The sequence below is a fragment of the Pseudopodoces humilis genome, chromosome 15, assembly GCF_049639895.1.
Source record: "Pseudopodoces humilis isolate 2021_Gansu_Grassland_sample_001 chromosome 15, ASM4963989v1, whole genome shotgun sequence".
NCBI classification, from domain to species: domain Eukaryota; kingdom Metazoa; phylum Chordata; class Aves; order Passeriformes; family Paridae; genus Pseudopodoces; species Pseudopodoces humilis.
In genome coordinates, this window is record NC_142214.1 from 12,330,331 (window position 1) to 12,358,267 (window position 27,937).

Consider the following 27,937-nt stretch of genomic DNA (forward strand, 5'->3'; position numbering starts at 1 on the left):
CGCACCAAGAATTTGGCTGAGGGACCGAAGTTCTCCAACTCAATTTGGCAGCAGCTGTACTGTTGCTTTGACAGAGATGCTTCAATACACATTGGCACAATGTTCTGTTCAACAATCTGGCTGTAAAGGGGTACCGGTGCTGTGTTGCTGACACCAGTGTAACTGGTTCTGCAAAGAAATACTGCTTCAGAAGATTGAGATCACTTCTGCCTCTCACAGGAGGGAGCTCAGGCTTGGACAGAATTCCATGTGTAAAATTAAACATAAGAAGTACAAAATGGAACTGGAAATTGACGAGTATTTATACTGATAAAAATACTGAGATAAATAACTGATGTAGCTGATATAAATGGTGATTTCACTGGGAGTGTTTAGTGAAAGCTGCATGTACCTGTCCCCAGTTTGTTCCTACAGCAGGCAAAAGGGTAAGACAGGAAAATGTTTCTAACACACCGTTAGCCTTTGACCTTCTGCCCAGGTACAAATGCTTCAATAAAAACATTAACCAAGCCACACAAGCAGAGAAACATATAAAGAAATAGTGATTATTTTTCCTTATTTTATTGGGTAAATGATTTGAAAGGTAATAACAATAGTGTTAAAACTACTACAATATCTTTCCACAGCCATATCTCACAGACCCACAGATAACCTTCTAGCATTTTTATTTTTCCTCATTTTTCTCTTTTTAAGCCTTACTTATATGAAAATGCCCATTTCCACAGTTTCTTCACACTAATAGCAATTCAATGTGGAAGGAAGAAGGATCTAGTTATAAAGGAAGGGGGTTCAGGTAATCTGTGATATTACTGTAATCAATTGAGTTGCTAAGGAAGGAAGGAAAATAGCGAGGCCTTACAAGCTACTCCAGGTAGCTCTAAGCCCACTGTGTCTCACCATGGCATTGAAGGTAACTCAAGATCCTGGTGAACAATTTGAAGTAAGTTTGATTTTTTTTTGGTAACTTATAAAACATTAAAATAACTTAGAAACTAGATCCAAATATCTTTAAAAGAAGATATTTTTTTTTTACAAAAACAGTCATAAGTTTTTACAAAAGTTTCAAACAAAAGTTTGTTTTTTCAGTGCGTTTATGTACCAGCACAATTACTGAGTCCAGAGCAAAGAAAGAGGTTTTTCTTTTTTATTTTTTTTTTCTTTAACAGTAAAAAAAAATGAGGAAAACATATCTTTGTATATAAAGAATCATTGCTGGTCTTAGGAATAAATGTTACCAGAAACTCTTAAATCTGAGAGGCACACTTTGGATTTCTCTTTTTTTAAAATTTTCTTTTTTTTAACATAAAATGAAAGTCACCAGTTTATTTAAATGGAGGAGACACTCAGACTCCCCAAATAAACTTAATTCAATTAACATCACTAGCAAAAATCAGTTAGAAACTGTACAAAAATAAAAAAGTTAACACATTTAATCCTGCAGGGATTTTGTAAGGACTGGAAGGCAGGCTTTAGGAGCAGCATTTGGGCATGGCTGGAGGCTTCTTTGGTTCGATCTAACACACATAAGAGATGTAACCTACTCCAGACAACAGTTTTAAAAACCCGCACAGTTGAAGACAAGTAAAGGTCCATATATAAACTCCAGGTGTGCCAGGGCTGTGCCCACCTTGGTTCCAGAGTGGGGCTGAGGTCAGGACCGGAACATCCACCCCTGCCAGAGCAGCATCCGCTGGGATGGCAGAAGGAAGGACACTTGAAGCATCACCAAGTAACAGCTTTGTGTCAAGTCTATGGTTTGGTTATCTAACTCAACTAGTTTACAGCACAGAGTTTTTAGGAACATTAGGCAAGAGAATGAAAAAAAAAATAACCCAACAATCTCTTCAATGGAATAAGGCAAACTGAGTAGTGCTCATAAAAAAAATAAAAAAAAATCAGCATTTCAACTTCACAAACAGTGAAATAAACTACTTGGTTGTACCTTAATTTCTATAAAGTGCCCCAAATGAAAAGCAAATCTGTAGCTAGCCCCAACAGTACAGCTAAAAGCTACTAAATGTAACTACAAAGGAATGACATTTGTGAGAGCAACTGCTGATCAGCTTTAAGCAAACAGACCTATGCAGTGCCATTGCATGTCACAGGGAGCTGCACGATTGGTACAAAAAATCCCACAATTACAGAGAAACAATCTGCAGCAGTTCAACAGAGTGTGCTGAGGAGGTAGGTGCCCTAGAAACACTGTAGGTAGACTGATTATTCCAATGTTAAAAAAAATAAATAAAAAAAAATCAAACAATCTGATTGACCACAGACTCTGTAACAGTTTTTTAATTAGTGATACAAAACTCTGGTCCAGAAGGGTCTGGCATGAGCTCGGTTCAAAAGCACACCTTTACAGTTTGTATAACACCCTTGAACTGTATTTTTAAGCAACAGCTAATAAGAGATAGACAAAAATGCATTGTGCATTATGCTGTATACAAAAAGGAGACAAAAACTATCCTTTTTTCCCCCAAGCCATTGTGGGAAGTATTGCTGACCTTGTCCTTAAAATCCTGCAGGATTGTTTATTCATCAGTATATCATTATTACACTGGTAAGAAATTCTGTATAATATCTGCATATATCGAAGATTTTTTAAAAAATCTGATATGATTTTAGATCCGCATGACCAGTCACGTGACCTTCTTGAGGTTGATTAGCACCTTTCAGTACATATATATTTTTATATATAATAGATCTTTTTAAAAAACTTCTAACAATAAGCTCATGCAGAAGCACGAGCGAGCTGTAACGAGATGACATAAAGATGGGGTTGGATGACTTTTTTTCACAACAGAATGATTCAGTTTGTGCTCAGGTTCCCTATAAGGGCAAGAAAAAAAACCAACACAACTCCATCAGGTAACCACTTGTTCACATTTCCACTTGAAGACTAATTCGTCTAAAAGTGTTCCCCAAGTAGAAACAAGACAACATTATCATCCAAAATAGCCTCTGTATAAACATCTATTGATTTTTGCAGTTTCTGGCTGGTATCTCCTGGCTCCTGAAATTTCAGGCCCTCCACTTAAAAATTAAGGCATCGCAACTGAAAATGCAAATATTTGGACATAAATGCTGTGGATGAAGGAATAGCAAAGACCTTCCACAAGAACCTCCATAGAAATTAAGTGGCAGATCTAATCTCACACAAGGGATGAGCATAATTTATCCATATCTGACTTTGAAACCCTACTGAAACATTTTACAGTTAATCAATTTATTTTTTTTAACACAACTGAATTTTATCTATTTGATTTTTATATATCTATGTATTTACAGACATTCACTATTCAAAGTAACTGGAATTTCTGCTCACTGTGGTTTACTCACGCAGATTAGGAAGGTCTTTTCTGTAACAGGTGGCCTGTGCTGCCACAAGCAGCAGTGGGAATTCTGCAGGCACAGGAGGAAGGAGTGAGCTCCTTCCATTGACTGGCCTTGCAAATAGACCACACATACTTTTTACTAAATCCTATTTTTACAGCAGAAAAAAGTCCCAATCTATTTTTTCTTCTCTTATGTGGAGGGGTATCAGAATTATTACACAGTACTAACAGCTCTAAAGCACTATTCCTGCAGTAGATGGAAACATGTAACATTATGGCATACTTGTCCTTGGCTCTCACCCAACAGCCTTTTTTCTTTTATTAAACAAAAGTTAACTTGATCCAACTATTCATGACTTGATAAAACTCAGTAAGATCAAGAGCAGATGAAAGAACAAAACATGGATTTCTCTTTTCCAAAATAAGTTTGCTAATAATAATAATTAAAAAAAATAATCTCAATTTAAAGAGAAAGAACTGTCCAAAACCCTGATGCCAGAGCAGCCTCAACAGGGTTTGCTAGAATGTCTGGAGTACATGTTTTCTATGAATTTTATATATAAGTATATAATTATGTTATAGTCAAAGGCACTAAAATCTAAATCCATTTTCTTCCTAATATGACATCTGCTACTCACAGTCTGTTTTTAGGACACAATCCTAATTGGAGAAGACAATTTAGGACACACACTCCTAATTTGAGTAATCAGAAAGACATCATCTCATTACAAATGCATCTCATGACTACTCCTGACAGGCCTGTGCTGCCCATGATTCCCAGCACAGGATAGGACACAAAGGGGTCCTGTATTGGATTGTGCCCTATCATTTCAGCCACTTGATTCTGAAAATGCTGCCATGTTAACTTCACCTCTTGCTGTATGTGAGTTGCTTCTCTTCATCTCAAAAAAGCATTCTGTATGTCAGCCTTGGTGTTCCAGCTGTTTGTGCTGGATCTAGCGATCCTGTAGAGAGCTACATGGAATATTTACTGTGAAGGTGAGATATTGTACACACGTCATTAAGAATGTTATGAAAACACAATTCATTGTCTACTTCAATACCTGCATCTGATATGTTTCTTTCCCTATCACACCCATTAAAGCAAAAGCCATGAATGCCTTTTGCTAAGATTCCCTAACTGCAATCCTTAACCTCTTCCTTCCATCCACAGTTACAGAAAGCCTTGATTGATATAATTCAATGTTAATGAAGTAGAAATTTAAATTTTCATAAAAAAGGGTATATGCTGCAAAAAAATCTGCAGTGACTCAATAATAAAAAGGTATGGGATCTTTGCAGTAATGCAGTTTTCCCGCCCGTTGCCATGATTAGCTGAACCAACTAAGGAGCCTCAACATGGCAACGGAAACTATCATCATAAAATGGTACAGTAATAGAGATAGCTAGACCAAGAAGGGGTAGGGTCTCCTGGGAAGAGGTCTGCAGAGAGGTCCAGTGACTGGTCATGCGGCTCAGTGTCAGGAATAATGGTTGTATGGTGGAAGGGGGTGCCCAATACCATTCTGGAAGTGATGATGTTGACGATGGGCAAGGTACTCTGTGTAGCTCATCGTCATCTTCTCACTGCGGTACCTGGCAAAGAGCAGAGAGGCCAATTCAGGAACTGTTCCCAGAAGCTGCAAGTAGCACCAGAAATGCTGCACTGCTGGTTTGTTTAGTGGTAAGAGCTCTCTACTTCTGATGCCGGGAATAAGACTTCCAGCTGCACAAGGGAACTACCACAATTGTCAAGGTAATTTCGTGAATCATATGACAAATCACAACATAACTGCATATGAAAAAACATTCTAAGCAAACAGAATTGCTAAAAATGGTTGCCTTCTATGTTGGTTGAAGTAGAGGGAATAGATAATGTCCTGTATCTTCAGCCAACTCGCTACAAAAACTTAGTAGGAAAAACCATAAACAAGCACTACAGATTTTTGGGCTGTTTTTAAACAATCAGTATCAACTGTCTGCCAAATTCTGCTTCTAAAATTATCCCAGCTACATTAAATGTAGTTATATTCTTAATTGACTAGAACCACAGAATATCTCCAGTTGGAAGAGACCCGTCAGGAACATCAAGTCAAACTCTACTCCTCATGCAACCACCTAAAAATAAACCATATGGTTAAAAGCATTGTTCGGACAGCCCTTGGCCTCCAACAGGCTTGATGCCATGACTCTGGATAGCTTGTTCTAGTGCCTGACTACCTTCTCAGTAAAGAATATTTTCCTAATGTCCAGTCTGAACTCCCCCTGAGGCAGCTTCATTCCCTTTCCTCATGCTCTACTGCTGGTCACCTGAAAGAGGAGATAAGCAGCTGCATTCTACTGTCCCCTCAAGGAACCTGTAGACCCCAATAAGGTCTTTCTCAGCCCTCTCCAAATTGAACAAAACATGTGACCTCAGCTACTCCTCCTGAGTCTTGCCCCTGAGGCCTTTCACCTTTCATTTATGGTCACTTTTCTCTCATCACACTCTATAATTTGATGTCCTCCTTACAGAGAGACACCAAACTAATTTTACCAGGCATTGAAGTGAGACTGGCAGGCCTGTGACACAAGGATCTTCCTTCTTCCAAATAGAACAACATTTGCCAGCTTCCACTTGACCTGGGACCTCTCCTGACTCCCAAGTCAGTTGAAAAATAATGAAGAATGGTCCCACAAGAACATCGCCCAGCTCTGTGTAACTAAAAGCAGAATCCAAGTCCTGAATACATCTGCATCAGCATTGTCTGACAATGAGGAACACAAGGTACCAGTGGCTACTGGGCCTTGCTGAGAAAGCAGCAGCTCTTCTCGAATCCGTAGGGATAGTACATGGCACCCAGTGAATGGAATTCCCACTCCATGGAAAATGAAGGTCTCTGCAGGTAACATTTGGCTGTGCACAATCAGGGGCAGCTGCACAGCCCCCGCACAGCTCTGCAGATGGCAGAGAATCCTTAGCTGCTGACCCTCTGCATTCCAGACCCCTCTGACTGCTACCTACCCTCAGTGCCTCTGCTTTTTAGCTCTCTCTTTCAAAACATGGCCAGAACTGCTGAGTGTGAACCTGAAGGGAGTGACAGACTCATGATCAGCTCAAAGCTTTCGTCACACACATGATGTTCATTTTAATTCAGAAGACTTGAAAAAGAAGTTTAAAGCCCTTATTCACTCCTTCAATAGATATTTGCATGTATGACAAGAAATTATTAAAATGAGGTTCTAAACCAGGTTGTCTAGTGCTGGAAAACAGTTAGTACTTTAATAATACTGTCTAATCTGTCAGCAGAACCTGAGATTTCAGGCAAGTAAAACAGGCAGTCAAAAAACCCCTTTTTCTGAACATTAAAAAAATTATGATTCACTTACGTCACTTATCAGGCAATTGATTTTAGTAGCAGTTTTATTGTTGTGAGCTTAATTACACTAAATATAAAGCTTTTTGTGGGGTTTTGGGGGGGAGTGAGGGTGAACTTTAGGTTTTTTTGTTTTGTTTTGTGCTCCATGTCATGGCTCCAAGCAAAATCATGTAGCAGGAAGAAAATGCGTGCTATATGCGTGATTTTTGTTTAATGGAAAAAAACAATCCTTACTTACTGAGGTGTACAGAAATTACCTATAGCATTATTACTCTTGCCCTCAGCTATCTCCAGATTCTGTTTTTGAATATTCTTTTTGAAAATAATATAACAAGGTGTACAGCTGAAACAAATTAAAGGGAGACTGGTGTCTTGGACTTGGAAATTTAGCTGGCTTCTGTAAATCCTTCCTCCCTAATTTAACCTTCAGAATAAAATGTTTCCTTTACTCAGAGCTATTCCACAGTAGTTAGGTTCCTGTAAGAATACAGAAGTTGAAACACTCATTAAGACCCAAAGTCTTTATCTCTTTGAAGAAGACAAATGGTCAAAACTTCCTTATAACCTAAGATTTTTAAAAATCCTATTTCTCCATGCATGACTAACTGGAGTTCAGCAGTCATTTTACAGTGCAGGCTTATATGAATAAATAACTTTAAAGCCTGTCATAGGGTGACTTTACCTTTAAGATAGCTTTGGGAGCTAAGGAAGTTGAAGCTGCTGGTGGCTGATGGGAGTTTTTTCTCCTGACCAATTATTGGTCATTTCTAAGAATTGACAGCAGTTTTGACCATTGAAAAGTGAGATCAACTTGTGAACACCACCTTAAGATGTAAAGACAGAGCGCTCTGGTTCTCTTTGTGTTTCCGGCTTCTGACAAGGTAACAAGGCTCTGTCTTGGCCTTCTCATCCCCCCCCCCCCTCCAGGCCGGACAAGGCCGCAGAGGGCGGGGGGGTGGGGGGAAGGGGAGAAGCAGTGCCGGCCAGCCTGGTTTAGTGTGTAGTTTCAGCTGCTGGACTGAAACATGACACCATGAACATCTGCAGCTTTCCAAGACTTTCATTCTTTTACTACCTGGATAAAAACGTACAAATTACTCCTTTTTTTCCGAGAGACAGAGAGAGAGAGAGACAATCAACATGAAGAAGACAGTGAAGAAAAGAGTTAAGTTTTAGATGGGGAAGAGAGAATAAGGAGATGCTTTATAAGCTGAAATATTTTTCTGTTAAAGCTATGAAGATGGACAATAATGTTCTGAAAAAAAACTCCTTTAATTCATGACAGAGTATATTGGGAGGAATGGAGTGTTCAAAGTGTGGATTTTGAGCAAAAAGTAGAGTAATTGTGATACAGTGAGGTGCTGGAACAGAGTGGAGCGAAAATTTGAGGCCTTGAGGGCAATGAGAAAACTGTTTCCAGAAAAGCTCAGAGACAGATGAAGAGGACTTCTGCCTTTGAATAACTTATCCTTAAAAAATGATATCCCTAGACTCATGACCCATACACGCCTCAGAGTGATGTGAAATGGGAGGAGTGAACTGATGACAGATTTCCAGGCAGCTGGCATCAGAGAAATAGAAAACTATAACAGAAATAGTTTTCATGTGAGAAACTCCATAGATTAGCAGAAGAAGACTTCTGTTTCTCTACAAAGACTGATGAAAAGACTCTAGCAAGAATTGGGACTGTTTTAAACACCAAAGTTCCAAAGTTTTTTTGTCTCTATGTTGTCATGTGAACAAGAGAATGGTGGGTAGTGGGGGATAAAAGGGTTTTCTGGAGGTTTATTCTGGTGTTCTTATTGTAATTTTGTTAATAAACTTTCTTTATTCCTTTTAAGTTTTAAGCCTGTTTTGTTCTTGTTCTAATCCATATCTCACAGCAAGAAATAAGTTTTCTAGTTATTTTTTAGTTACTGCTTTAAAACCATGACATTTATTTGGTGTGTTGGCCGGGAAAACGAAATTGGCAAATCTAAACCACTACAAAGCCATTTCTACAGACATTCATACAGACTCCTCTACCCTTCACCACCTAACAACAATATTATGGGCAGAGTATCTGCTGCTAATTCTGAAATGCTTTGGCTGCCACACACTAAGGAGCCCTCAAGAACACGTTTTAATAAATTAGCAAAATCAAACTAAACTAGTATGAAATAAAATATTAAATTCTTCTCTCCACTCCTGGGAATACCCTGACATAGTTTCACAGTACGCTGGCTGTCAAAGCAGTGCATGGCTTGCATGTCTCACACCTTAAGATTAGGGAAACCTGTACTCCACAGGGCATAACCCAAAGGTTTCTCTGAGGACCCAGCAGATTACGGATCTGAGGGGCCTCCATGACAATATACCAGCAGCCCTACCACACACCATCTGCCCAAATAAATCTAACAAGAGCAAGTAATCCCTGTTAACCACAGTCCTGAACAACCACTACAGACAAAAAACCTGTGAGAAGCCAGAGCTGAAACACTGCTGCAAACATGCAGAGTTATCAACCCAAATATGCAGGTACCCTGACATATCATGGCCTGGTATTGAACAGCTCTTACTCCTTAGTGCCACTCAGCCCTGTGCAAGGCTTCTCCTAGGTCTGTACTGCTCTTGTGGAAACAAAGCAATCGTTTGAGAGAGTTCACCATTATCATCTGCAGGAGCACTTACCAGGAAGGAGCACCTCCCAACATTACAACAGGGCTATGCGCAGTATCCCAGCACATACCTGGTTAGTTTTATTGTTTTCCTGAATTCATTAGTAATCGGAGCTTTGTAGCCTCCTTTCCTCAGCAAGGAATCTATGGTTTGAATGTGGTCCCAACCTGTTGAAATTTACAGCAGCAGCACAAATTAGTGAGAAATGAAGCAACAGGAACAGATGTTGCAAAAGTACAGTACAGTGTGTGGTGCTGCTGAGAGCACAAGGGCTCTGCTGGCATTTGGTATAAATCAAAACATTACTCCCTACTTCCAAACAGCTGAAGGAAATACCACAAGAAATTTAGGATTTCTTTACACACACAGCTTAAACAACATATATTTTTCATCTCATAGCTGAAATATATTAAAAGAGAACCTGCTCCATCCAGGTGTCCTACACTGTGTGTGTGATACAAAACTAAACTTCCAAAACATTCAGTTATGATCACGTATCACAGCCACTCTAGACATAAATGGTTATGAAAATATGGAAAACCAAATTTCTGTATATTATTTAAAATAATTATTAGCCCAACATGTGCACAGAACTTGAAATCAGACTTCTTCATAAATATCACTTCACTTTACAGAGATATAGCTGATTTTAGAACAACAATATATTATAGGTGTCTGGATAATGAAGGAAGATATGGATAAAAAATACAGATTCATTACTGTACTCAATAAAATCTTCATACTATCTAAACCTCCTATTTATTTAAAAGCTCTCATATTTTAAATAGCTGTTAGGCATGTTATTTCCTAAAGATGCAATAATTAGTCACATTTTTCCATTAAAAAACCTGCAAAAAACACAGCAGACTTGAGCACATACAAAATACAAATGAGTAGCTCTGGAGACTTTAAAGAATCAGATTGCAATTCATGGTCTACTAAAACTAATCAGAAATTCAGACACATACCCCCATAATTCCTGAATTTTAAAAAGAGCTTGGAACACTGCTAGACTTTTAAGAAACTATCTGGAAACAGAATTATCAATTAAAAAGGATTCTCAGTAAAGATAACAGCAGAACCCTTTGTAGACAAACTTATATATGAAAAGGTGAATAAAAAAGAAATCAGCAGTAATACAAACTGTAAAAGACTGAGACAGACTAAGATACACTATCAGCCTGGGAAATAAAAAAAATAAGTGCTCAGAGTCAGCAAAAGACTGTTCAACAAAATCTACTCTATTTTTTTAAATTCACAAGCTTAAGTCCATGATTCTATTAAAAAGGACTTTTAACAACATTATTTCATACTTCCATATTGAAAATAATTTCCCTTCATCCATTAAAAACTCTGTGAAGTCAATGTCTGTAATGGGAATTGAGTACTGGCAGGAAGTACCTGACTGAAAAACAACTTGATCACCAGGAATTCAGGAATAAATCATAGTTAAGATAATTGTCCAGCCATCCCAATGCTTAACAGAGCTTCTGCATCTCCCTCATATCCCAGCCTAGCAGCCACACAAAAATTGGAAGCTTTTAACAACTGTTGGACTGGCTGACAGCACTGTACCACCCTTCCACATTTTATTTTCCTATAGCTACACTGCATTTATGACTGGCTTAACAAACAGCTACAGTTTACTGAATCCCCATAGAAGACTGACACAGGCATGTAATTGGCATTTTATATGAGTCTTCTTACAATTAAATATTGCTCCATTATCTGACATCAGTGCAAAGTCAAATATTGCACTTTAGCTTTATATATATATATGTTTATATTTTTCACCAGATCATATGAAATAAAGTGCAACAATGACCTTGCTCCTTTGCAACCTCTGGTAAGTAGGTGGCCGTGCGTTTTGATCCTTTCTCGTTGATGAATTCTATTCTAATGCCATGTACACCCACCTGCAAGAGATTGGCAGCTTCATTAGTACATTACCAGAGAAAAGATACAACAGCTTTTTGACATGGTAAAGCCTAAAATGTGAACTGTTTGTTCAGTGATTAACAGCATTTCACACAGCCTCAGAAGGTGGCACTGCAGCGGGTGTCATCTTTTTGAGAGGTGTTCACTTACAGCCACATAAGCTCAGCAGCAGCATAGGTGCATAGGATGTTCCTCTGCTCCCCACCATGCAGCTTTGTTCCTGGGCTGGAAGAAATCCAGCTGAGGAGCTGAAGTTGTTCTGTCTCCTCGGACACTGTTACCATTGTTGTTGCTAATAAAATCACCTGGTCACCAGCTATAATCTGAGGCAAAATAGCTGTGCCCAATCTAACGAGGCTTCAATTGAGAGCATTAATTTTGTTCAAAGCAGCAACCGAATGATCAAAGATTCATCACACTACAGACTTGAGTCTGGAGCCTTCAAAATTTCTGCTCACATATGAGGAGGAAATGAAAATATTACAAAGTACTCAGCCTCAAACTCCTATTTCTATGCTACTAAAAACTGTAACGTGACAAAATGACAGCAGGGAAACCAAAATTACTAATACCAAGGAGCTGGGTGCAGATAAAAATCCAAATGACAAAAATATTGCAAAAAAACAAACAAAGAGGCCTTTCCAGGGCATTGTTTAAGCCCCTGTTTTCAGGTTACAGTAATTCTGTGGAGAGTACCTGCACTGGGATCAGGCCATAAAAGATATTCCATTGCCAGAAGGTTTTCAGTTGCTTTTGAATTCTGTGCACAAACACAAAGCATTATTAGATGGACATATTTATGCCCACATAACCAAGATGTTATTTCCAAAGGTCCCAACACTGCGCATGAAAATGAAGAGTTAATGTTTTAAAAGGGTATCATGTTGTTTGGTGTGGCACATGGTTGTGGACAGAAATTTAATCAAAAAATGCTGTAACAGTTTCTCCAGTGACAATTTACTTACTTTACCATAACTGCAGGGCAGTAAAAAAAAAATAAAGAATACTTACAAAGCTCTAGCACTTCTTTAATTAACATATTTGCTTATATTAAGAGTTTAATTTTTAAACTTTTCATTCTTATTATATATGATATAAGCAGAGGAAATGGGAGGAAGAGTCTTTTGTGGCTGGCCATGACCACAACCATTTTTCTCTATGAATCTGATATTGTTCATAAATGGGAAAAATGTAACTTTGTGACTAAGAAATTTATTTCACTGCAACTTTTAACATGTTATTTCATTACCAAACACTCCTAAACACCAACTTTCATTACATGGATATATATAATCAATACAGAGATCAAATCTGTACACTCAGAAGATATAATTATGAGCCCAAAGGCCTGAATGTAAAATGAAATTATGTTAGAAGCTGAAAAAAACCTAGAGAATTTATGTCAAAACCAGTAACCTTCTGTAGCTGGTGATTTTGTAACTGTGTATATTCAGTACTAAGATTAAATATTTCCAGGGTTTGCATACCTTTAAATCCTGCAGAATATAAGATTCTAAATGCTACACAAGTGTTTTGCGTAATAGTGACCATGTAATATTCATGAGCCACTAACCAGGAGCACTAGTGATGTATAAAGTATGATGCAACAGTAAAGTTGCATCACTGCCCTGGATCTTCCCCATTAACCATTATAATGGACTTTTACGCCCATGCCTGTAGAAAAAAGGGATGTACAGCAGAGGAAAATTTCGTAACATCGTGTGGAGCATGAATTCCAACTGCATAGCTGAGCAGGACAAACAGCTTTTCATTGTTCAACTTTAGCTACCAGACTTGAGTTAAATAAATGAAAGCCACACACAAGCAAAGCAAAAATGATCTATACCAAGACTGGCATGGGCACAGTGTGGAATTTATTTTAAGTTCCTCAAGAGACTGGTGTTCAACTGATGCAAACTTCTGTGAGATTTCCCAAAATAGCACTCTCCAAGATGGCAGGTATGGACTGGGTATGTGGAAGGCATTAACTGCCCTGCTACCAGGACCAGGACACACCTTCCTACACAGCCTCAGGGTTCTGCTTCTCAGACTAAAAATACTGATACACTACAGGCAGCATTCTGTAAAACAACATTTGTCTGTGAAGCTTAGAAAAACAAACCAATCTTGTGCAGATGGAGCTGGAGTTCTGTCTCACCTATTACCATTTATAAAAGAAACGACTGCCTACAGGTATCCTCTGGAGCTGAAAAGGGACCACAAAACTGCTGCTTCAGCCTCCCACGTGGATAGGAATATATTTAAATTGTTGCTATTGGGAGAAGAAAGCAAGATAAGGAGAGAGACTTAGGCAAAAAACAATCTCTATCAATAGAAATATTTCTAATGGGTTTTAGAGAATGAAATACTGTGTCCTATATAAGCAGTACTTGTAAACTTTCTGATCAGTTGTGTAAGTGGTCAGAGGCTACATAAAATTAGGTTCCAGGACAATATTAATTAAATTAACAGACCTTTCATTACATCTAAGGATTGCATTAAGCTACATTATTTTACTTCAGAAATAACCTTTACAAAACTTCAGACTTTGTTGTGTCTTTGAACACTTTAATATTAATTTATACATATTATTTTTTAATGAATTCTTTATTCCCATACACCTTGGAATGAGAGAAAATATGTACATGCCACACTTATTGTTTTGTCAAGTGCCTATGGCACTTACCAGATTACTGCCCACAATACCTCTCTCTATATATAAGAAGAAATGGTTCCAAAGTCCCCTCTGACACCAAAACTGAAGCAACTGTCCTGATGGGCTGTTCTGCCCAAAGGCTCTGAACACAGTTCATCAATTTGTTCCTCCTGGACTGACTCTCCAACCATACTGAGAGGAAGAAATAACATTATTCTCATTAGACCATCCACAAGGAATTTGGATAAACACCTTAACATCAGGCCTTGTTGACACTTAAGTTTCTGTGAACTCCACTGTGGAGGAAATTATCATCCAATAATGGTTCTGTTCAGTTATATCTACTGCACTGAAATCTGTGGCAATTTTCATGTAATCACCACTAATTAGTTTAAGATTAATTAATTGTAAAATAGTTGTTCAGAAATACATTAAAGGAGGTAACAAAGAGACTTTTACAGAAAATCCACATGGAATTCTCCAGAGCCAGAGCAGTGCAACATCCCCTTGGTGTCAGGAACAAGCATCTGCCTGTTCCTTACGTCCACTCACTTTCTGTGTTCTCCTGCATCCGAGACCTTCTGCACAGCCTGTGCTCACATGCCAGTGGCACTGTGACACCCTGCTCTGGGTTAGGGACAGCCCTTGTACTAACTTAGGATTTGTCAGCTCAATCTCTGCAGCAACCTAGAAACTTTTTCCAACAAAGATGTTGGCCTAGAACTTGCACAGTATTTCTTATGATAACACAGAACAGTAACTTTCCCCTTTATTTACCTAATACTATGGAAACAGCTGTACACAAATGTTTTTGGAAACGGAAACTTTCAGATTAAGTGACTACTGTTATCTTCTTGAAGCTGATCCCATTTAGTATTAGCTGAATTCTACAGCTTTTCAGCCCCACATTTGCAGCAAATACGCTGGCTTCTTTCTGACCATCTTTAATAGCATCTTAATACTACATTCTGATTTAACAACAGAGGTAGAAGACTCCTCAGGAGGTTTGTTGTCTACTTCATGTTAAGCATAATCATTCATTTACATACATGGAATCACTGAATATTGTCCAAAGAGAGTAACATTGAGATCCAGACATTCTTCTCAGTTCTACTGAACAGAATCTGAGAGCCACTGGTGTCATTGCACTTGCAGGCAGGAAAAGAACTTCCACAACTCTTGAATATACCCACTTTGTCAACAATGAAAATCTACCTTTCAGTCAACACTACTGACTACAGCTATTTAAGCTAATATTTAAACCAGTGCACACAGAGTAAAGGCCTTTTGTATCAAGACAGCACATACAATTCTGCAAATTTTACTTTACTGAAGAACAGCAACTTTGGGAAAAAGACCTCTTTCAAGGTGTTTTAAGGAAGAGCTAATGCTCAAGTCTAGCCAAAAAGTTCTTTGCTATAATTACATACAATTGCAATGCTTTAGATCTTCCTGTTTGTGAAACTTTCCAGTTTAATGCCTAAGGCCCTGGCTAAGCCTTGACTTTACCTGGACAGAATGTTTGCCAACAGATCAAGATGTTTTTTGCACCGAATCAGTATTTGAGTCACTTTTTGACTTAGAAATTTGACCCTATTAATATGACAGCTGGATCAATTTTGATGTGGGCTTGAAGAATCATTTCTGGAGGTGGTTATCCAATAGTTCATTGATTTTGTTGTTTGTTTGCAAACTATGGGATGCTAGTGCAGTGTTTTAGTAGTTAATAGTAATTTTATATCACATGTGTTGTTAATAATGGTTATTATTTGATTGATTTTTTAACTGCTCTAAGTTTTTGCTTATTCATTGTGTATATGGTATTGTGTTGATATTGATGTGCAAGATGGAAGTACATCTCATTTTTTATTTTTTTTTTAAAAAAAACAAAAACAGGGGGAATTGGTGCCCTAAAAGCATTTGATTAGTGTAATATGTGCATTAGAAATTTGGACCACAATGATGAAATATTTACATCAAAGGTTTAGAAAGATCATATAAGCTGAATTTACAATTAAGTGTACCACAGCTAAGTCAAAATGATTTATTAATTTCAAGGAGAGAAGGGCCTGTGTTTTGTTCACAGGTTCAAAAAGGTCACTTATTAATCTGACCAGACTGTCTGCCTCTGAAAACATGAGATCCAGTGAACAGAGAAGTCACCATACAACCTTAGAACTCCAGACGAGATCAGAAGTGGACCTGCCAGGACACAGTTGTGTCTGAAAACTACACAGGCAGTTTGCCAACAGAAATTTTATGTTGTTATTATGATGTTGTGTCTCTACCAATTTTTTTTCAGTTATTTTCTGTTTTAAGATTTAGAAAGATGTGAAGAACAACCTAAACATCGATGCCCTCAGTCAGTCACTGATCGGCTGCCAGCTGACATCACAGGAGCAGCAGACATTCCAAGACTGAATCACGTTAAATCACAGTCTGTGAGAAGAATTTTGTAGAAGATCTAAAGGAGTACAGAGACTCCATTTGACTGTATTTTTGTTATTGTAACTGTATTTTTACCCTTTAAGCAAATTGCTTTCACACTTAGATCACATAAATACCAGAGCACCAGTGTGTTAAAAGTAGTTATAGGTTAAGATAAGAAGTTTAGCCTGTGTGATTATTGTTATTTGTAGATTATTGATAACTTTAGAGAAGATATTAGTATAAAGTGTAAGTATTCCCCCTTCAAGAGTTAAAGTGAGCATATTTGAAAGTTCATTTAACTTTAAACCTTAAAGGAATTCATTCAACAAATTACGAAAGCCCGATTAGATGTGATTCTGGAAGCATGGTGTAACTTGTGTGTAACAAACTGCTTATAGTAATCATGCTGCGTACAGTCCCGACCAACCGTCTGCTAACTAACATCCAAAAGCGACAGAACATATGGGTCACTCTGGCACACTTGACAGACCAAAAATCAATGTGTCTAAGCCTAGCCACACCTGGAGATCCTTTTCGCACCTGTATTGTAGGAGTCCCTAAATGGGATCCTCAAGCATTTAAAGGTTTAGTTAACAATGAAACTCAACTGAATCAACTGACAATGTTATGAGAGTGCAATCGCACCGGTGGCTTCACATTAAGACAACTTGAAGCCTGCTGGCAAGCAAAAATCATTGAAGTTCTCAATGTTACCATAGGGCCCCCGGAAGAACTGGACTTGTTAGGCTCCACCAGTACCTCAGGTGGATGGATAATATTTGAGTCCCCAACAAAAAGCCACTCCAACAAATTAATGCAACACTGGGCTACAGTTAACCCTATAGTTGATCTTATCACTAACACCGAAAGTAAAGCCTTTTATTTACGGTGCGAACTCACAGGACAATCACCAAGGCGATTACCTAGTTCAATATTCTTAATCTGTAGAGATAGAGCATGGAATGGAATTCCTGCTAGCCCACATGGAGGACCCTGTTACCTTGGAAAACTTACTTTGTTCCATCCAAACTTACACCAATTACTGAATAAAGGTGGTAAAATAAAAAATATCAGTCAAAGCAAAGCCTGAATGAATTACAATGTGATGATGTTAGAGACCCAGACTTTTGGGGACATGGTATAATATGGCTAGCCTCCTTTTTTACTCCAGGAGCAGCTGCTGCTAAAGGCTTGTCAACTCTAAAAAAGCTAGCTCGTTGGACCAGGAAAGAACTGAACTTAACATCAACAATATTAAGTGAACTTTCAGCTGATGTGAGTGGTGTATGCCACGCCGTATTGCAAAATCAAGCTGCAATTGATCTCTTGCTCTTAGCACATGGACATAGTTGTGAAGAGTTTGAAGGTATGTGCTGTTTGAACCTTACTGATCATTCCGTTTCCATCCACAAACAACTAAAACAGCTACAGAAAAAGAAGATAGTGACCCCACTGGAAGCTTGTTAGCCAACTGGGGCATTACTGGATGGTTGAAGTCTCTTGTGCTGGAAGGGTGATAAATTTTACTTATGGCATTAATAGAGATAGTTGTTTTAAGTTGTATGTTATCTTGTATCTGTAGAAGTGTAGAACGAATCCCATCTAAAGCCTGGCTTGTGCAAAAAGAGAAAGAGGGAATTGTAGAAGAACATTTTGATAGAATAAAAGCATGATATTTTAGTAAAAGCCTGTCTGCACAAGCCAGCCTTTGGTATAAGTGACAATATTAAAGGCAGTGTCCTTGAAACTCTCCTGAAGCAGCGAGAATAAAGAAAAACAATAGCCTTGTGTACTAAGAAAAGAATGTAAACAATATGTATTAACCAATAGTAACTTGCTAAGCCTGTGGACCCTGTTGGACCCTATAAAAATGTTATAAATGCTGAAGATAGAAATAAACGACATACGCCATACTTCTGTGAAGACTACAGATATACATCTGTATATCTCAATTCAGAATTACATATCAGAAGGTAAGAAGCCCTTGTTACTATGAGGTGAACAGGAAACATGTCTTTGTCAATTTTCAACTACTGTAAAATTTGTAATAATGTGGTTATTGCTCATACCCTCCTCTGGAGACAATGGGGCCTCTTATGGTTCTAACAAGTGCAGTTTCTACTAAATATACAGTTTTTATGTCTAAATACAACAGAAAGCCTCTTTTTCTCCAAAGAATTTATAAACATTTAGTCAGGCTAAATTATTATTAAAGGGAAATACTGTAGTTTTTGTGGTGTCTCTGGCATTATGTCTGCTATTCTATGAAAATTTCAAAATTTTTCTTTTGTCCACTCAGAAGTAGATTCAAAGAGGAATGCAACATGATGACTAAGATGAGTTCATCTTAAGTCAAGTACTTTATTTTTTTCAAGCACCTAATGACAAATAATTGGGGAAAAAGAATGTTACAGACTAACATGTCTATCAGTATACACTGTCACACACATGTCAGCATTTGCTTCTTCTCTTTTATGCTGCTGTTCAAGAGGATGCATGCAGGTTTCCTAGAACCAGGCAATTAGAATAGATTCAGCCCCATGTATAAACAGTGTGAGAGCAATAATTTACATGGCCTCACTGTATGAAGGCTTTGTGAGGTATATGCAGGACACTCTGAAAGTAAATGAAGTTTGGGGGAAGATGAATGTCTCTACTAAGCTAAATGAAGCAGCTTGTTATGGGATTGCAATTTTTTGTAGTGCTTGTTTCCAGAAGCATACTGTTAACTTCCATAATGGAACACCTCTTTCCAGAGTCAATGGATTGATCTACCAGGTAGATGCTGCAAACAAGGCCTCAGGACACCCTTGCTCAGACAACACCTTCCTTGATGGAATCTTAGACATAACTTAACATAACATAATCTTAGACAACTCCGAGTGCCTTTGTGGGCAAAACCACAACTTTATTCCATTTGCATGGCTCAGACTCTTGAGCTAATGACAGTTTTATCAAAAAAATGTCATTTGAATCTATGCACATAACCATCTGTACAGAGTTCAAAACAGTGACAGCTACACTAATATATGCAGATAATTTAGACAGTGTGACTTCAGCTATAGATGTTCATTTTCATAAAAGATATCTGACATTCTTACCTCCCAATCCATGTAGTCACACACATCTTCAAAGTTAGTGAGTAGAGACACTGAGCAGAAAAGCCGTGGCAACTCATCCCTCGTCATTGGGGGGAAACGACTATCTTTAAGGGCACTGTTGGAGACAAAACAGAATTTCAAAGGATTTTTTTTCTTTTTTTTAAATATCAAGGACCTAATCTGAAGAGTATTAAGGACAGAAAAGAAATCCTGATGAAATGATGACCAGTTTGATAATCCAGTCACCAATGTAACACTGATCAACATTCCCAGTTTTTTCCTTAGACATTTGTTTTGGTTCTTGGCTGGCCAATCGGATATGTTCTGAGGGTCATTCTGTCCTGAGCTGGTCTTGCTACTATGACAATCTTAATTAAACACCAGCAGAAAGCTTTTGAAAAAAATTTACAAAAGCAATATCTCTTCCACTTGCAACTTGTAAACCTCTTTCAAAAAGGATTAAACTTCTCAACACAAAGTGGAGTGTGAAGTTCTATAACTTGCAGTGATCAAACAATATAGTAATCAAATTGTAGAACTTAATTATTCAGTGAAAAAAAATTCCAAACAAGCAGAATATTCTCTAAAAAAGACTAATATTCATGCTTACTAGCAAAGGTAAATATAAAAAGGCAAAAACATCCAAGGGCTTTACAGACTTGTAAACCTACAGGACTTGGAGATTCTGCAAAGCAGATGTCATGATTAGTAACAGGGAAGCTTGCAAACAGCTAATCCATGGGTGATGTACTATTCTACAGACAAACGCACCTAGTGGGCTAAAATCCACACCAAGGGAAGCTACCTGAGCACAGGCCAGCATGCCTGGAAACACACAGCAAGCAGTGCCATGAATAAGAACATCTGTAAAAAAACTACTTGCTTAAGTTTGGTTAAGAACCAGTTCAATTGGCAAAGGGAGGGTTAAAGTGAGGATGGTGTCTCAATCTTTTATTCTCTTAAGCTTTAATGTGAATACAAACATGCTTATCCCCAACAAAAACAGCAATCTGCTAACTGAGTTTTTGGATAAGTAAAGAGAATTTAAGAGACCTACTGAAATACTACCAAGCTCTTCACATGTCTCATTGTTTCATCTAACAGTTAGATTGTTCTTAATTGTTTTATTTGGCCTAGAGCCAGTGGCTGCCCACTGCTAATCACAGCCACGATACAATCACAGCCACAATATAATTACAGCCATGGTATTAGAATAAGGGCTGCAGGCTCTGCACCAGAATTTTTTTGTATAAATAGTAACAGAACTTCACTAAAGTGGACCAGGTAAGGACACATGAGAAAAAAACAACCCATGTAAAGTTTAACTAAAGGAAAACGTCATATGTATAACCAGAAATAGCTTCCCATCAAGAACTCATACCATACACTGAAGAGTTAAAATAGAACCTACATTTTTCTGGAGTGGGGGGAAGGCAAAATTTTTGTTGTGGATATTACAGAACACAACATAGTATTGAAATTCAGAATCCAAAGACCTTTTCTACACAGATCTGTGAAGAACTGGGAACACTAATGAGATTTAAAGCATAAGGCCTATGATATCTAGCTAATGACTTCCACTGAAGATGTATCATAACTGGGTAACGCTGATGTAATTTTCCAGGCTAGCTTTGAAACTGCTGGAACCAGGCAGAGTTACCATCCTCTGCTCTGGTGTTCAGAGCAACATCAGAGATAACTCCTATAGCCACAAGCATACCAAAACCATCCCAAAATACCAATAACCTAATTCAACTTTCAAATACCCCAACATGGTGGGGAAAATTGTGATATTTCTGCCCAGGGAGGCAAAGATTTAGTTTCAGATAAGCATTGTTGAAGTGAGAGGAGTGGCTTTAAAGCCTAGGAAGAATAAATTCAATCCCTCTGCCTCAGGGGATGTGCCCTGTGAACCCAGTAGGAGTTGCCCCACGCCTGGACCCCTCGTGGGGGTGGCAGCCCAGGGTGTTCTGATTGGTTCTGTGCCCCTGGGGTTTCTCCCTTGCTATGTCCTTATTAGTCCCCAGCCTTAAACTCTACCCTGGTCCTTCCCCATAAAACCCCCACCCTGCCTCTGCTCTGGGCTCTTTGCCTCTGGATTTAAGCTGAGTTTGCTCCTGTGTTGAATAAATGGTTTCCTGAGCTTAACCAAGCAGAAGCCCATCTCATTGAGTTCCATGTCAGCCACCAGTAACAGCAGCCTCCCTGGACATGATCCTGTGGCCCCGGAACGCAACAGAAAATTAGTAAATATACATATGTCAAGGGAGGATAATCAGAACACAAGGACAGCTCAGACCAAAAGTCCATCTAGTTTTAAGTCTACCTAGTAATAAGTCATTACCAAGAGCAGATGGAAAAATGAATGAATACAAGAATATGGTCACAGTAAATGTCCTGGGGTACCTTCCTAGAATATTCTCTGGGAATCCAGTTATTTATAGCTTAGTTATTTTGAGTCAGAGATGGGATCACTGTACTTTAAAGCTCTTCTGAATTTTATTTTTTAAGTTCCTGTATACATACAACATTTTACCCCTTTTTAAGTAAAAAATTATGCTTAGAAACCCTAATCATCTTCCAAACCTAAAGCCTAATCCTAAACCACATTGCTACTACAGGCTTGCTTATTTGCAGATGGCTCATTTCCCCAAGACCTGCTGCATCTCTGTCATACAACCAATCTATGTGAACACTACTGAGAAATACTCAGACATACAAGCATTATTTCATCAACAAACAACAAATTCAGTTATCCCTACAAACAACTGTATGCACAGATACTGCTAATATTACTTCAAATCTGTTTCTCAAAATTTATGCATCCATCTTACCAAGAAAAACACTTCCCATATTGCAAGAATTTAAAGCCTTCAAAAGGTTGTGGTATTTTTCCCTTTTTTGCACAGCTTGGTACTGGAAGTTTGTCTTTGAATTTCAATTCCTATAGCTGCCAAAACCTACTGTAAATTTCAACTTTTTGAGGCAAAGGTTGTCTGTGTGCTGTGGGTATAAGTCTGATCCCCACAAAGGTAGCAGTAGAACTCTCCAGCAAATGCCCACTCACCAAAGATCTGCTGCATTGGCAATGAGAGATGATAAACCACCTGTAATTTAGCATTCTTTAAGTTGCACAGAAACAAATCTCATCCCATGCTCGTTTAAGTCATGTCTCAGAGAATCATAGACTATCCTAAGTTGGAAGAGCCCCATCAGAATCATCAACTCTGAGCCCTGTTCAAGACACCCTAGCTCAGATACCCCACTTAAACTGAACTCATAATTTGAAATACGATGAGCCAAATCATGACAAATTTAAGCACTGATAAAAAGCTGAGATATGAAACCTTCAGGTGAACAGTGGGAGCAGGAAGGCACATAAAGGTGTAAAAGCTTCAGGCACACAGAGGCAGCCAAGTGGTTCAGTTTCAGTGAGAGCAGTGTCATGCAGTGACCAGCACATGCTGAGCAGCAAGCTCAGCTGGCCTACTCCATTCTTCAGTAAATGACACTGACACTAACACCTTGTCTTCATGTAACCACCTCATGATAACTAAAATATTGCTATCAAATGATAGAGCAATTTCAATTATAACTAACTCCTGCTGAACTGCCAAGTGCTATTCCATCTGTACAGCATGCTGGAAAATTTATCCTCGATACCTCCAAGGCTACATACATTGGTGCACAGATCCTGTCTCAAAACTCCTGCTGCTGGAGGTGAGAAAGCTGGCAGAATAAGACCAGAGATTTGGGTAACAGCCTCTGACTACACAGAGTATTGCTGTGATTTTATTCCTCCCTGTCTTCAGACCCATTTGGTCTTTCAAATTGCTTTGCCTCTGTTGTTTCATAAGTAAAACCCAAGTTTACCTAGAGAAATTTGTACTTCATACTGACAATCAAGAACTGGAATAAAACCTAATGCAGGGAAATGCCAACAAGAGAACATCTACGGATTAGCTTCACATGAAATACTGTCTCCTAAGAAAATTTATGAAACAAAAATTTTATCAGGTGCCAGTTTCAGAAGAACTACATCAAAACTTTGTAACCTTTTCCTAATGAGTTTGGACATCACATACTACTTCAAAAACCAAGATTTGTTTTATTGTGCTCTATATTACAGTTAGAATACCAGTCATCTTCTCAATCATTCTATTATTGCTACCATGGCCCGAACCCTACAGTAACTTCCAGATACCTTTGCAAAGCCTAAAAGCACACCAGAGCTTTGTAACGTCACTTCACAGATGAACTGCTTTCATTTTTGCATTTCTCAATGTCTGATTAGCAGGAGACATATGGCATTAGAGATGCTTCCCTTCAAAACTCAGCCATTATCCTTGAGTTTGAACTTCATCTCTGTGGGTAGCACATAAAAAACCATCTATGACTGTTCTCATGATGCCAATGGAACAAGATGGTGCGCAGCAGTTCCTCAAGGGCAGCTTCCACGTCATAAAAATCTCAGCTTTCAATGCTTGATAGACTGACACACTCTCAGAAGCATCAGCAGATGTCAACACCTAGTCAGCAAGGATAAAAAATCCTTGCATGAGCTTTTACTTTTGGCATCGCTGTTCTGGGAAGAAAGAGAATCAGTTTCTACAAGCAGCAGTTTAGCCCTTACCATACAATTCACACATTCTACAAACATCTATGGATGGAAATTCAGACCTGGGCCTCTCCTGACATGTCACTGCACTTGCTGTGCGCCTCTTGGTGACCAACTCCCATTGAGCAGAAAACAAGGCAATGCTTGCTTTCCTCAAAAGCTTGTCACTGGTCTGAACTCAGAACGAAAAAACCACCATGTAACTGTGGGTAATCAACAGTCTTAATTGGAACAGGTGAATCTGTACATATCTGTACTTTTATAGCCTTAGAATATGATTTTACAGGATTATTCAGTGCTGTATTTTTCTGTCAATTCTTCTGTTAGGAAAAAGAACAACATCTGGCATATTAAATACCAAGTATAAAAAATATTAACTCCAAATTTTTAAAAAAATTTAACTCCACAGAATGAAGGAAGGGTAAGTGGAAATAATCAGCAAAAGAAGTTGAAAAAATTAGGTGGAGTTCAAAACTACTTTTAAAGAAAATCCCAATAATTGTAAAATTGTTTCCCAGGCCATCTGTTCCTTCATGCCCAGAAACAGATGATATATATTGCTGTTGACTAAATGGAAGTACATAGTACTTCCATTTAGAGAGTTGAAAAGAGGCAGTGTCAAGCAAGGGGAATTCTAGCTGGCCAATAAAAGGGCATTAGTTTTTCCCCATATAGTCTGGTCCATAATAAAAGTGAAGCAAGTAAAGTCAGAACTGAATCCTTTTTTTCAATTGAGGTTTATTGGCTACAGGAAATGCTTATCAGTAACTTCATTTTCCAAGGACCACTCCTCCTTGTGGAGGATGTGGGATATAGAAAAGCCTGCAAACACTTTAAAGACACTGAAAGTATAACAAGAAAAGGGAATTGTTTGAAGTATTTTGAGTTGCTGTGACAAACAGCACGACGATTCAAAAAAAATTATATTCCTTACATATTTATGTTCCTCAAGACTACATCTTGTTTTCCATAAAATACCACTAGAGAAGCTCTTAGAACAACCTGTAATGATAGTATGTGCAGGTGAATCAAAATGAAATACATCATAGTGATCTCCATCTGAATTTCTGCGGGCCATAAAAATGCCTTAAAAAAAAAAGTCAGCTTCAGTCTTTAAGAACCTAAGGCTCTTATATGTGATGTGGCATATGGGTAACAAACAGTAAAACACAAATTGGGGAAATGAGAAGTAGTAGTGGAGTTTCATTACTCTGTTTAGAAATGCTTCAAAATCCTTGTGACTGAATAAAAAAAAAATAATTTTAAAAAGTTTGATAGCATATAAGCATCAAAAATAGTAAAGAAGGATTTTGATGCAGATGAATGGTGGTATTAAATTAATTATATTCCTAATGAAATTACATGCTAAAGCTCTTTTTTGGGGATAGTCACATCTACAGGCTGGACGAAGAGTTTAGATAAAACTGGATACAGTTTTGTACATTGCTGGAAGTTACTTTGAGGGCTTAAACATGACACAGGAGATGCAAAGGAAGCTGTCAAACACTGGGCATGAAGTAATACTCACTTTTATAGGAAGTGTGAACGAGACAGAGACATTAAGCGATTCATGCAATTTAGGAGGCTTACATAGTGAGTCAGTGAAAGAACTGAGACTAGAATCCAAGATTCCTGACTCTTAAAAATCTACTTTTTTGTGACAGCCTCTCAGTGGGCTCAGCCTACCATGTAGAAATGTAGCTCCCAAAAGATTAATCAAACAGAACTGATAAATTTAATACAACTTAAAAATTAATTCTCCATTATTTTTTTAGCTTGTTCTATTGTAGTCAATTTTTTAAAACTAGTTTCTGATATCGAACACAGTTAAATCAAACAATAACTTTCTGGCATCTAAACAATTCTTCAAATTCATCAGTAGACATATGAAAAGTAGGCTAAAGATCTTATTTTATGAACTATTACCCACTTCTGAGAAACAGTACCTTGGCACTACTTTCAGATGGTAGGGAATAGACTTAAATCCTACCAGCTCTTCATTTACCTCAGTAAATGTAACCCTGAGATTCTGGAATTTTTTCACTGAGCAAATGAGAATTAGCAGAATTACCTTTGAAGACGTATTTAACAAAGAAATGGCCCTTTGTCAATGAACTCAGCCCAAAAGGCCCAGATATTGTTCTTCAATTAATTCAAAACCTCCTTAAATCAATAAGTGGCCAACTCACTGGATTTTAGGGAACAGCGAAGAAAAGACAACAGCAAGAGACACTTGGTGCCAGGGTTTCAGAAGAAAAAAAATACAGTATTTATAGTTCCATTGCTAGGTTACTGAGCAGTGAAGTTAGTTCAGACTTTTACTTTTTCATTCAGTAACTTCAAGAGGAAGAAGTTAAGGAGCACTTAAGCAGACCACCAGTATTTTCCTAATAAAAATCGGCTCTCATATCTTGGTTTGGCAGAGACCAGAGCAAACTAACAGCTTCCAAGTCACGACATGCAATTAATTTTTAAGCCAGAAAAGCAGAGCGTGCTCTACTTCAGAAAGTAGAAATTATTATGAATACAATCCTCCTAGCTGTTAGCATAAGCCATCAGACAGCCCAATACAACCGTGAGGTCATCCTTCTACTGACTTTTACTTATGACCAGCAGAATCTTGTCAATTTAAATGGAGATTTCAAGGAGTAATTTAAATCATAAAAACATCATAAAACATCAAAAAAATCATAAAACATCGAATCTCTTGAATGCAAGCAAAAAGCATTTCTTTATATTGTTCTTTTTCAGGGTCAGATTGGAAGAATTCCCAGGAAACAAAACAACTGTGAATGACGTGTTTTTTCCTGAACCCTCCTTTACATTTGAGACAGAAAGGGAAAGAACAACATTTATACTTCCTGCACATTATGCTGCCAAGTGGTAGTCACGGGATAAAAACAGAAATACACACTTGTTGTGTGGCACAGAAGTACATCTCTGAAGTTCTCAGCTGATTTTATCAGCACAGCACGGCAGGTAACAGCAACAGCATTCCAGGTGGGACAAATAAAATACTGATCTGGCATTTTGGCTCTGGCATTTTGGCTCTTGAATCAATTTATTTATTTTTTTACTCCATGAAAGTGGAGTATGCCAGAAAGTATTTCTTCTCCCTGAAATCAGAGATGTAACTTAATAGGAAGAAAGAAAAACCTGCTACTTTATTTTAGACAGTTATTTTAGTTTGAAAAGAATACCATTCCTTTTAAGACAAATCAGAGCCCATATATAAATTAAGCATTTAGAAAAGCTCATCAGAAAAGGCAACCTACGTTGGCTATGTAAGACAATTAAGTCTCTATTTCAGACAGCCAGCAGCTCCTAAAATAAGCTGTCTATATGTTCTCCTTATTTAATGGCTTCAACTACATTAAGAGTATTTTTATGTGCACACATATATTGTGGAAACCATACCCACAATTAAAAATCAAACCATACTGGTATTGCTGGTAAGGTTCTTGAGCCCTTGTTTTTCCATAAAAAAACCACCAGTTGTTTAAATCAAAAGAAACCTTTACAGAATGTTGCTAGGAATCCTTAAAATTTCTAGACAAATCCTCATTTAATTTCTTATTCTGGCTACATGGTACAGAGCACACACGAAGGACTGACGTGCTCTTGAGATGCTGCTCAGGGACTCTGTAGTCACTGTGAGTACCTGTTAAGACACAGCTAATGTGCACCTGCCCAGTGACCATGGGCTGAACCTCCTGGGGGTTTCACTACTGCTGGTTCCTCAGTTAGGTCTGTCAGCCTTGTATACATAGCAGATGAAAACTCAAACTCCTCACTGACTCACCATGACAAAATCTCTTTTAAGAAAAGAAAGCTCACAAGAA

The 27,937-nt window shown here is 38.1% G+C and overlaps 1 protein-coding gene across 3 annotated transcripts in view; it reads right to left on the reverse strand.

Moving 5' to 3' along the window:
* Positions 1-539: 539 nt before the first annotated feature.
* Positions 540-27,937, reverse strand: part of AMMECR1 (AMMECR nuclear protein 1) — a 100,604-nt gene continuing 73,206 nt past the window's right edge. For all 3 annotated transcript variants that reach the window (XM_088062851.1, XM_014258794.2, XM_088062852.1), the window contains 4 exons: positions 19,478-19,592; positions 11,178-11,268; positions 9,423-9,519; positions 540-4,931 (listed from right to left, as the gene is read on the reverse strand). In XM_088062851.1, coding sequence (XP_087918977.1) covers positions 4,817-4,931; positions 9,423-9,519; positions 11,178-11,268; positions 19,478-19,592 — 418 coding nt within the window. In that variant the 3' untranslated portion in view covers positions 540-4,816. The remainder of the gene's footprint in view (positions 4,932-9,422; positions 9,520-11,177; positions 11,269-19,477; positions 19,593-27,937) is intronic.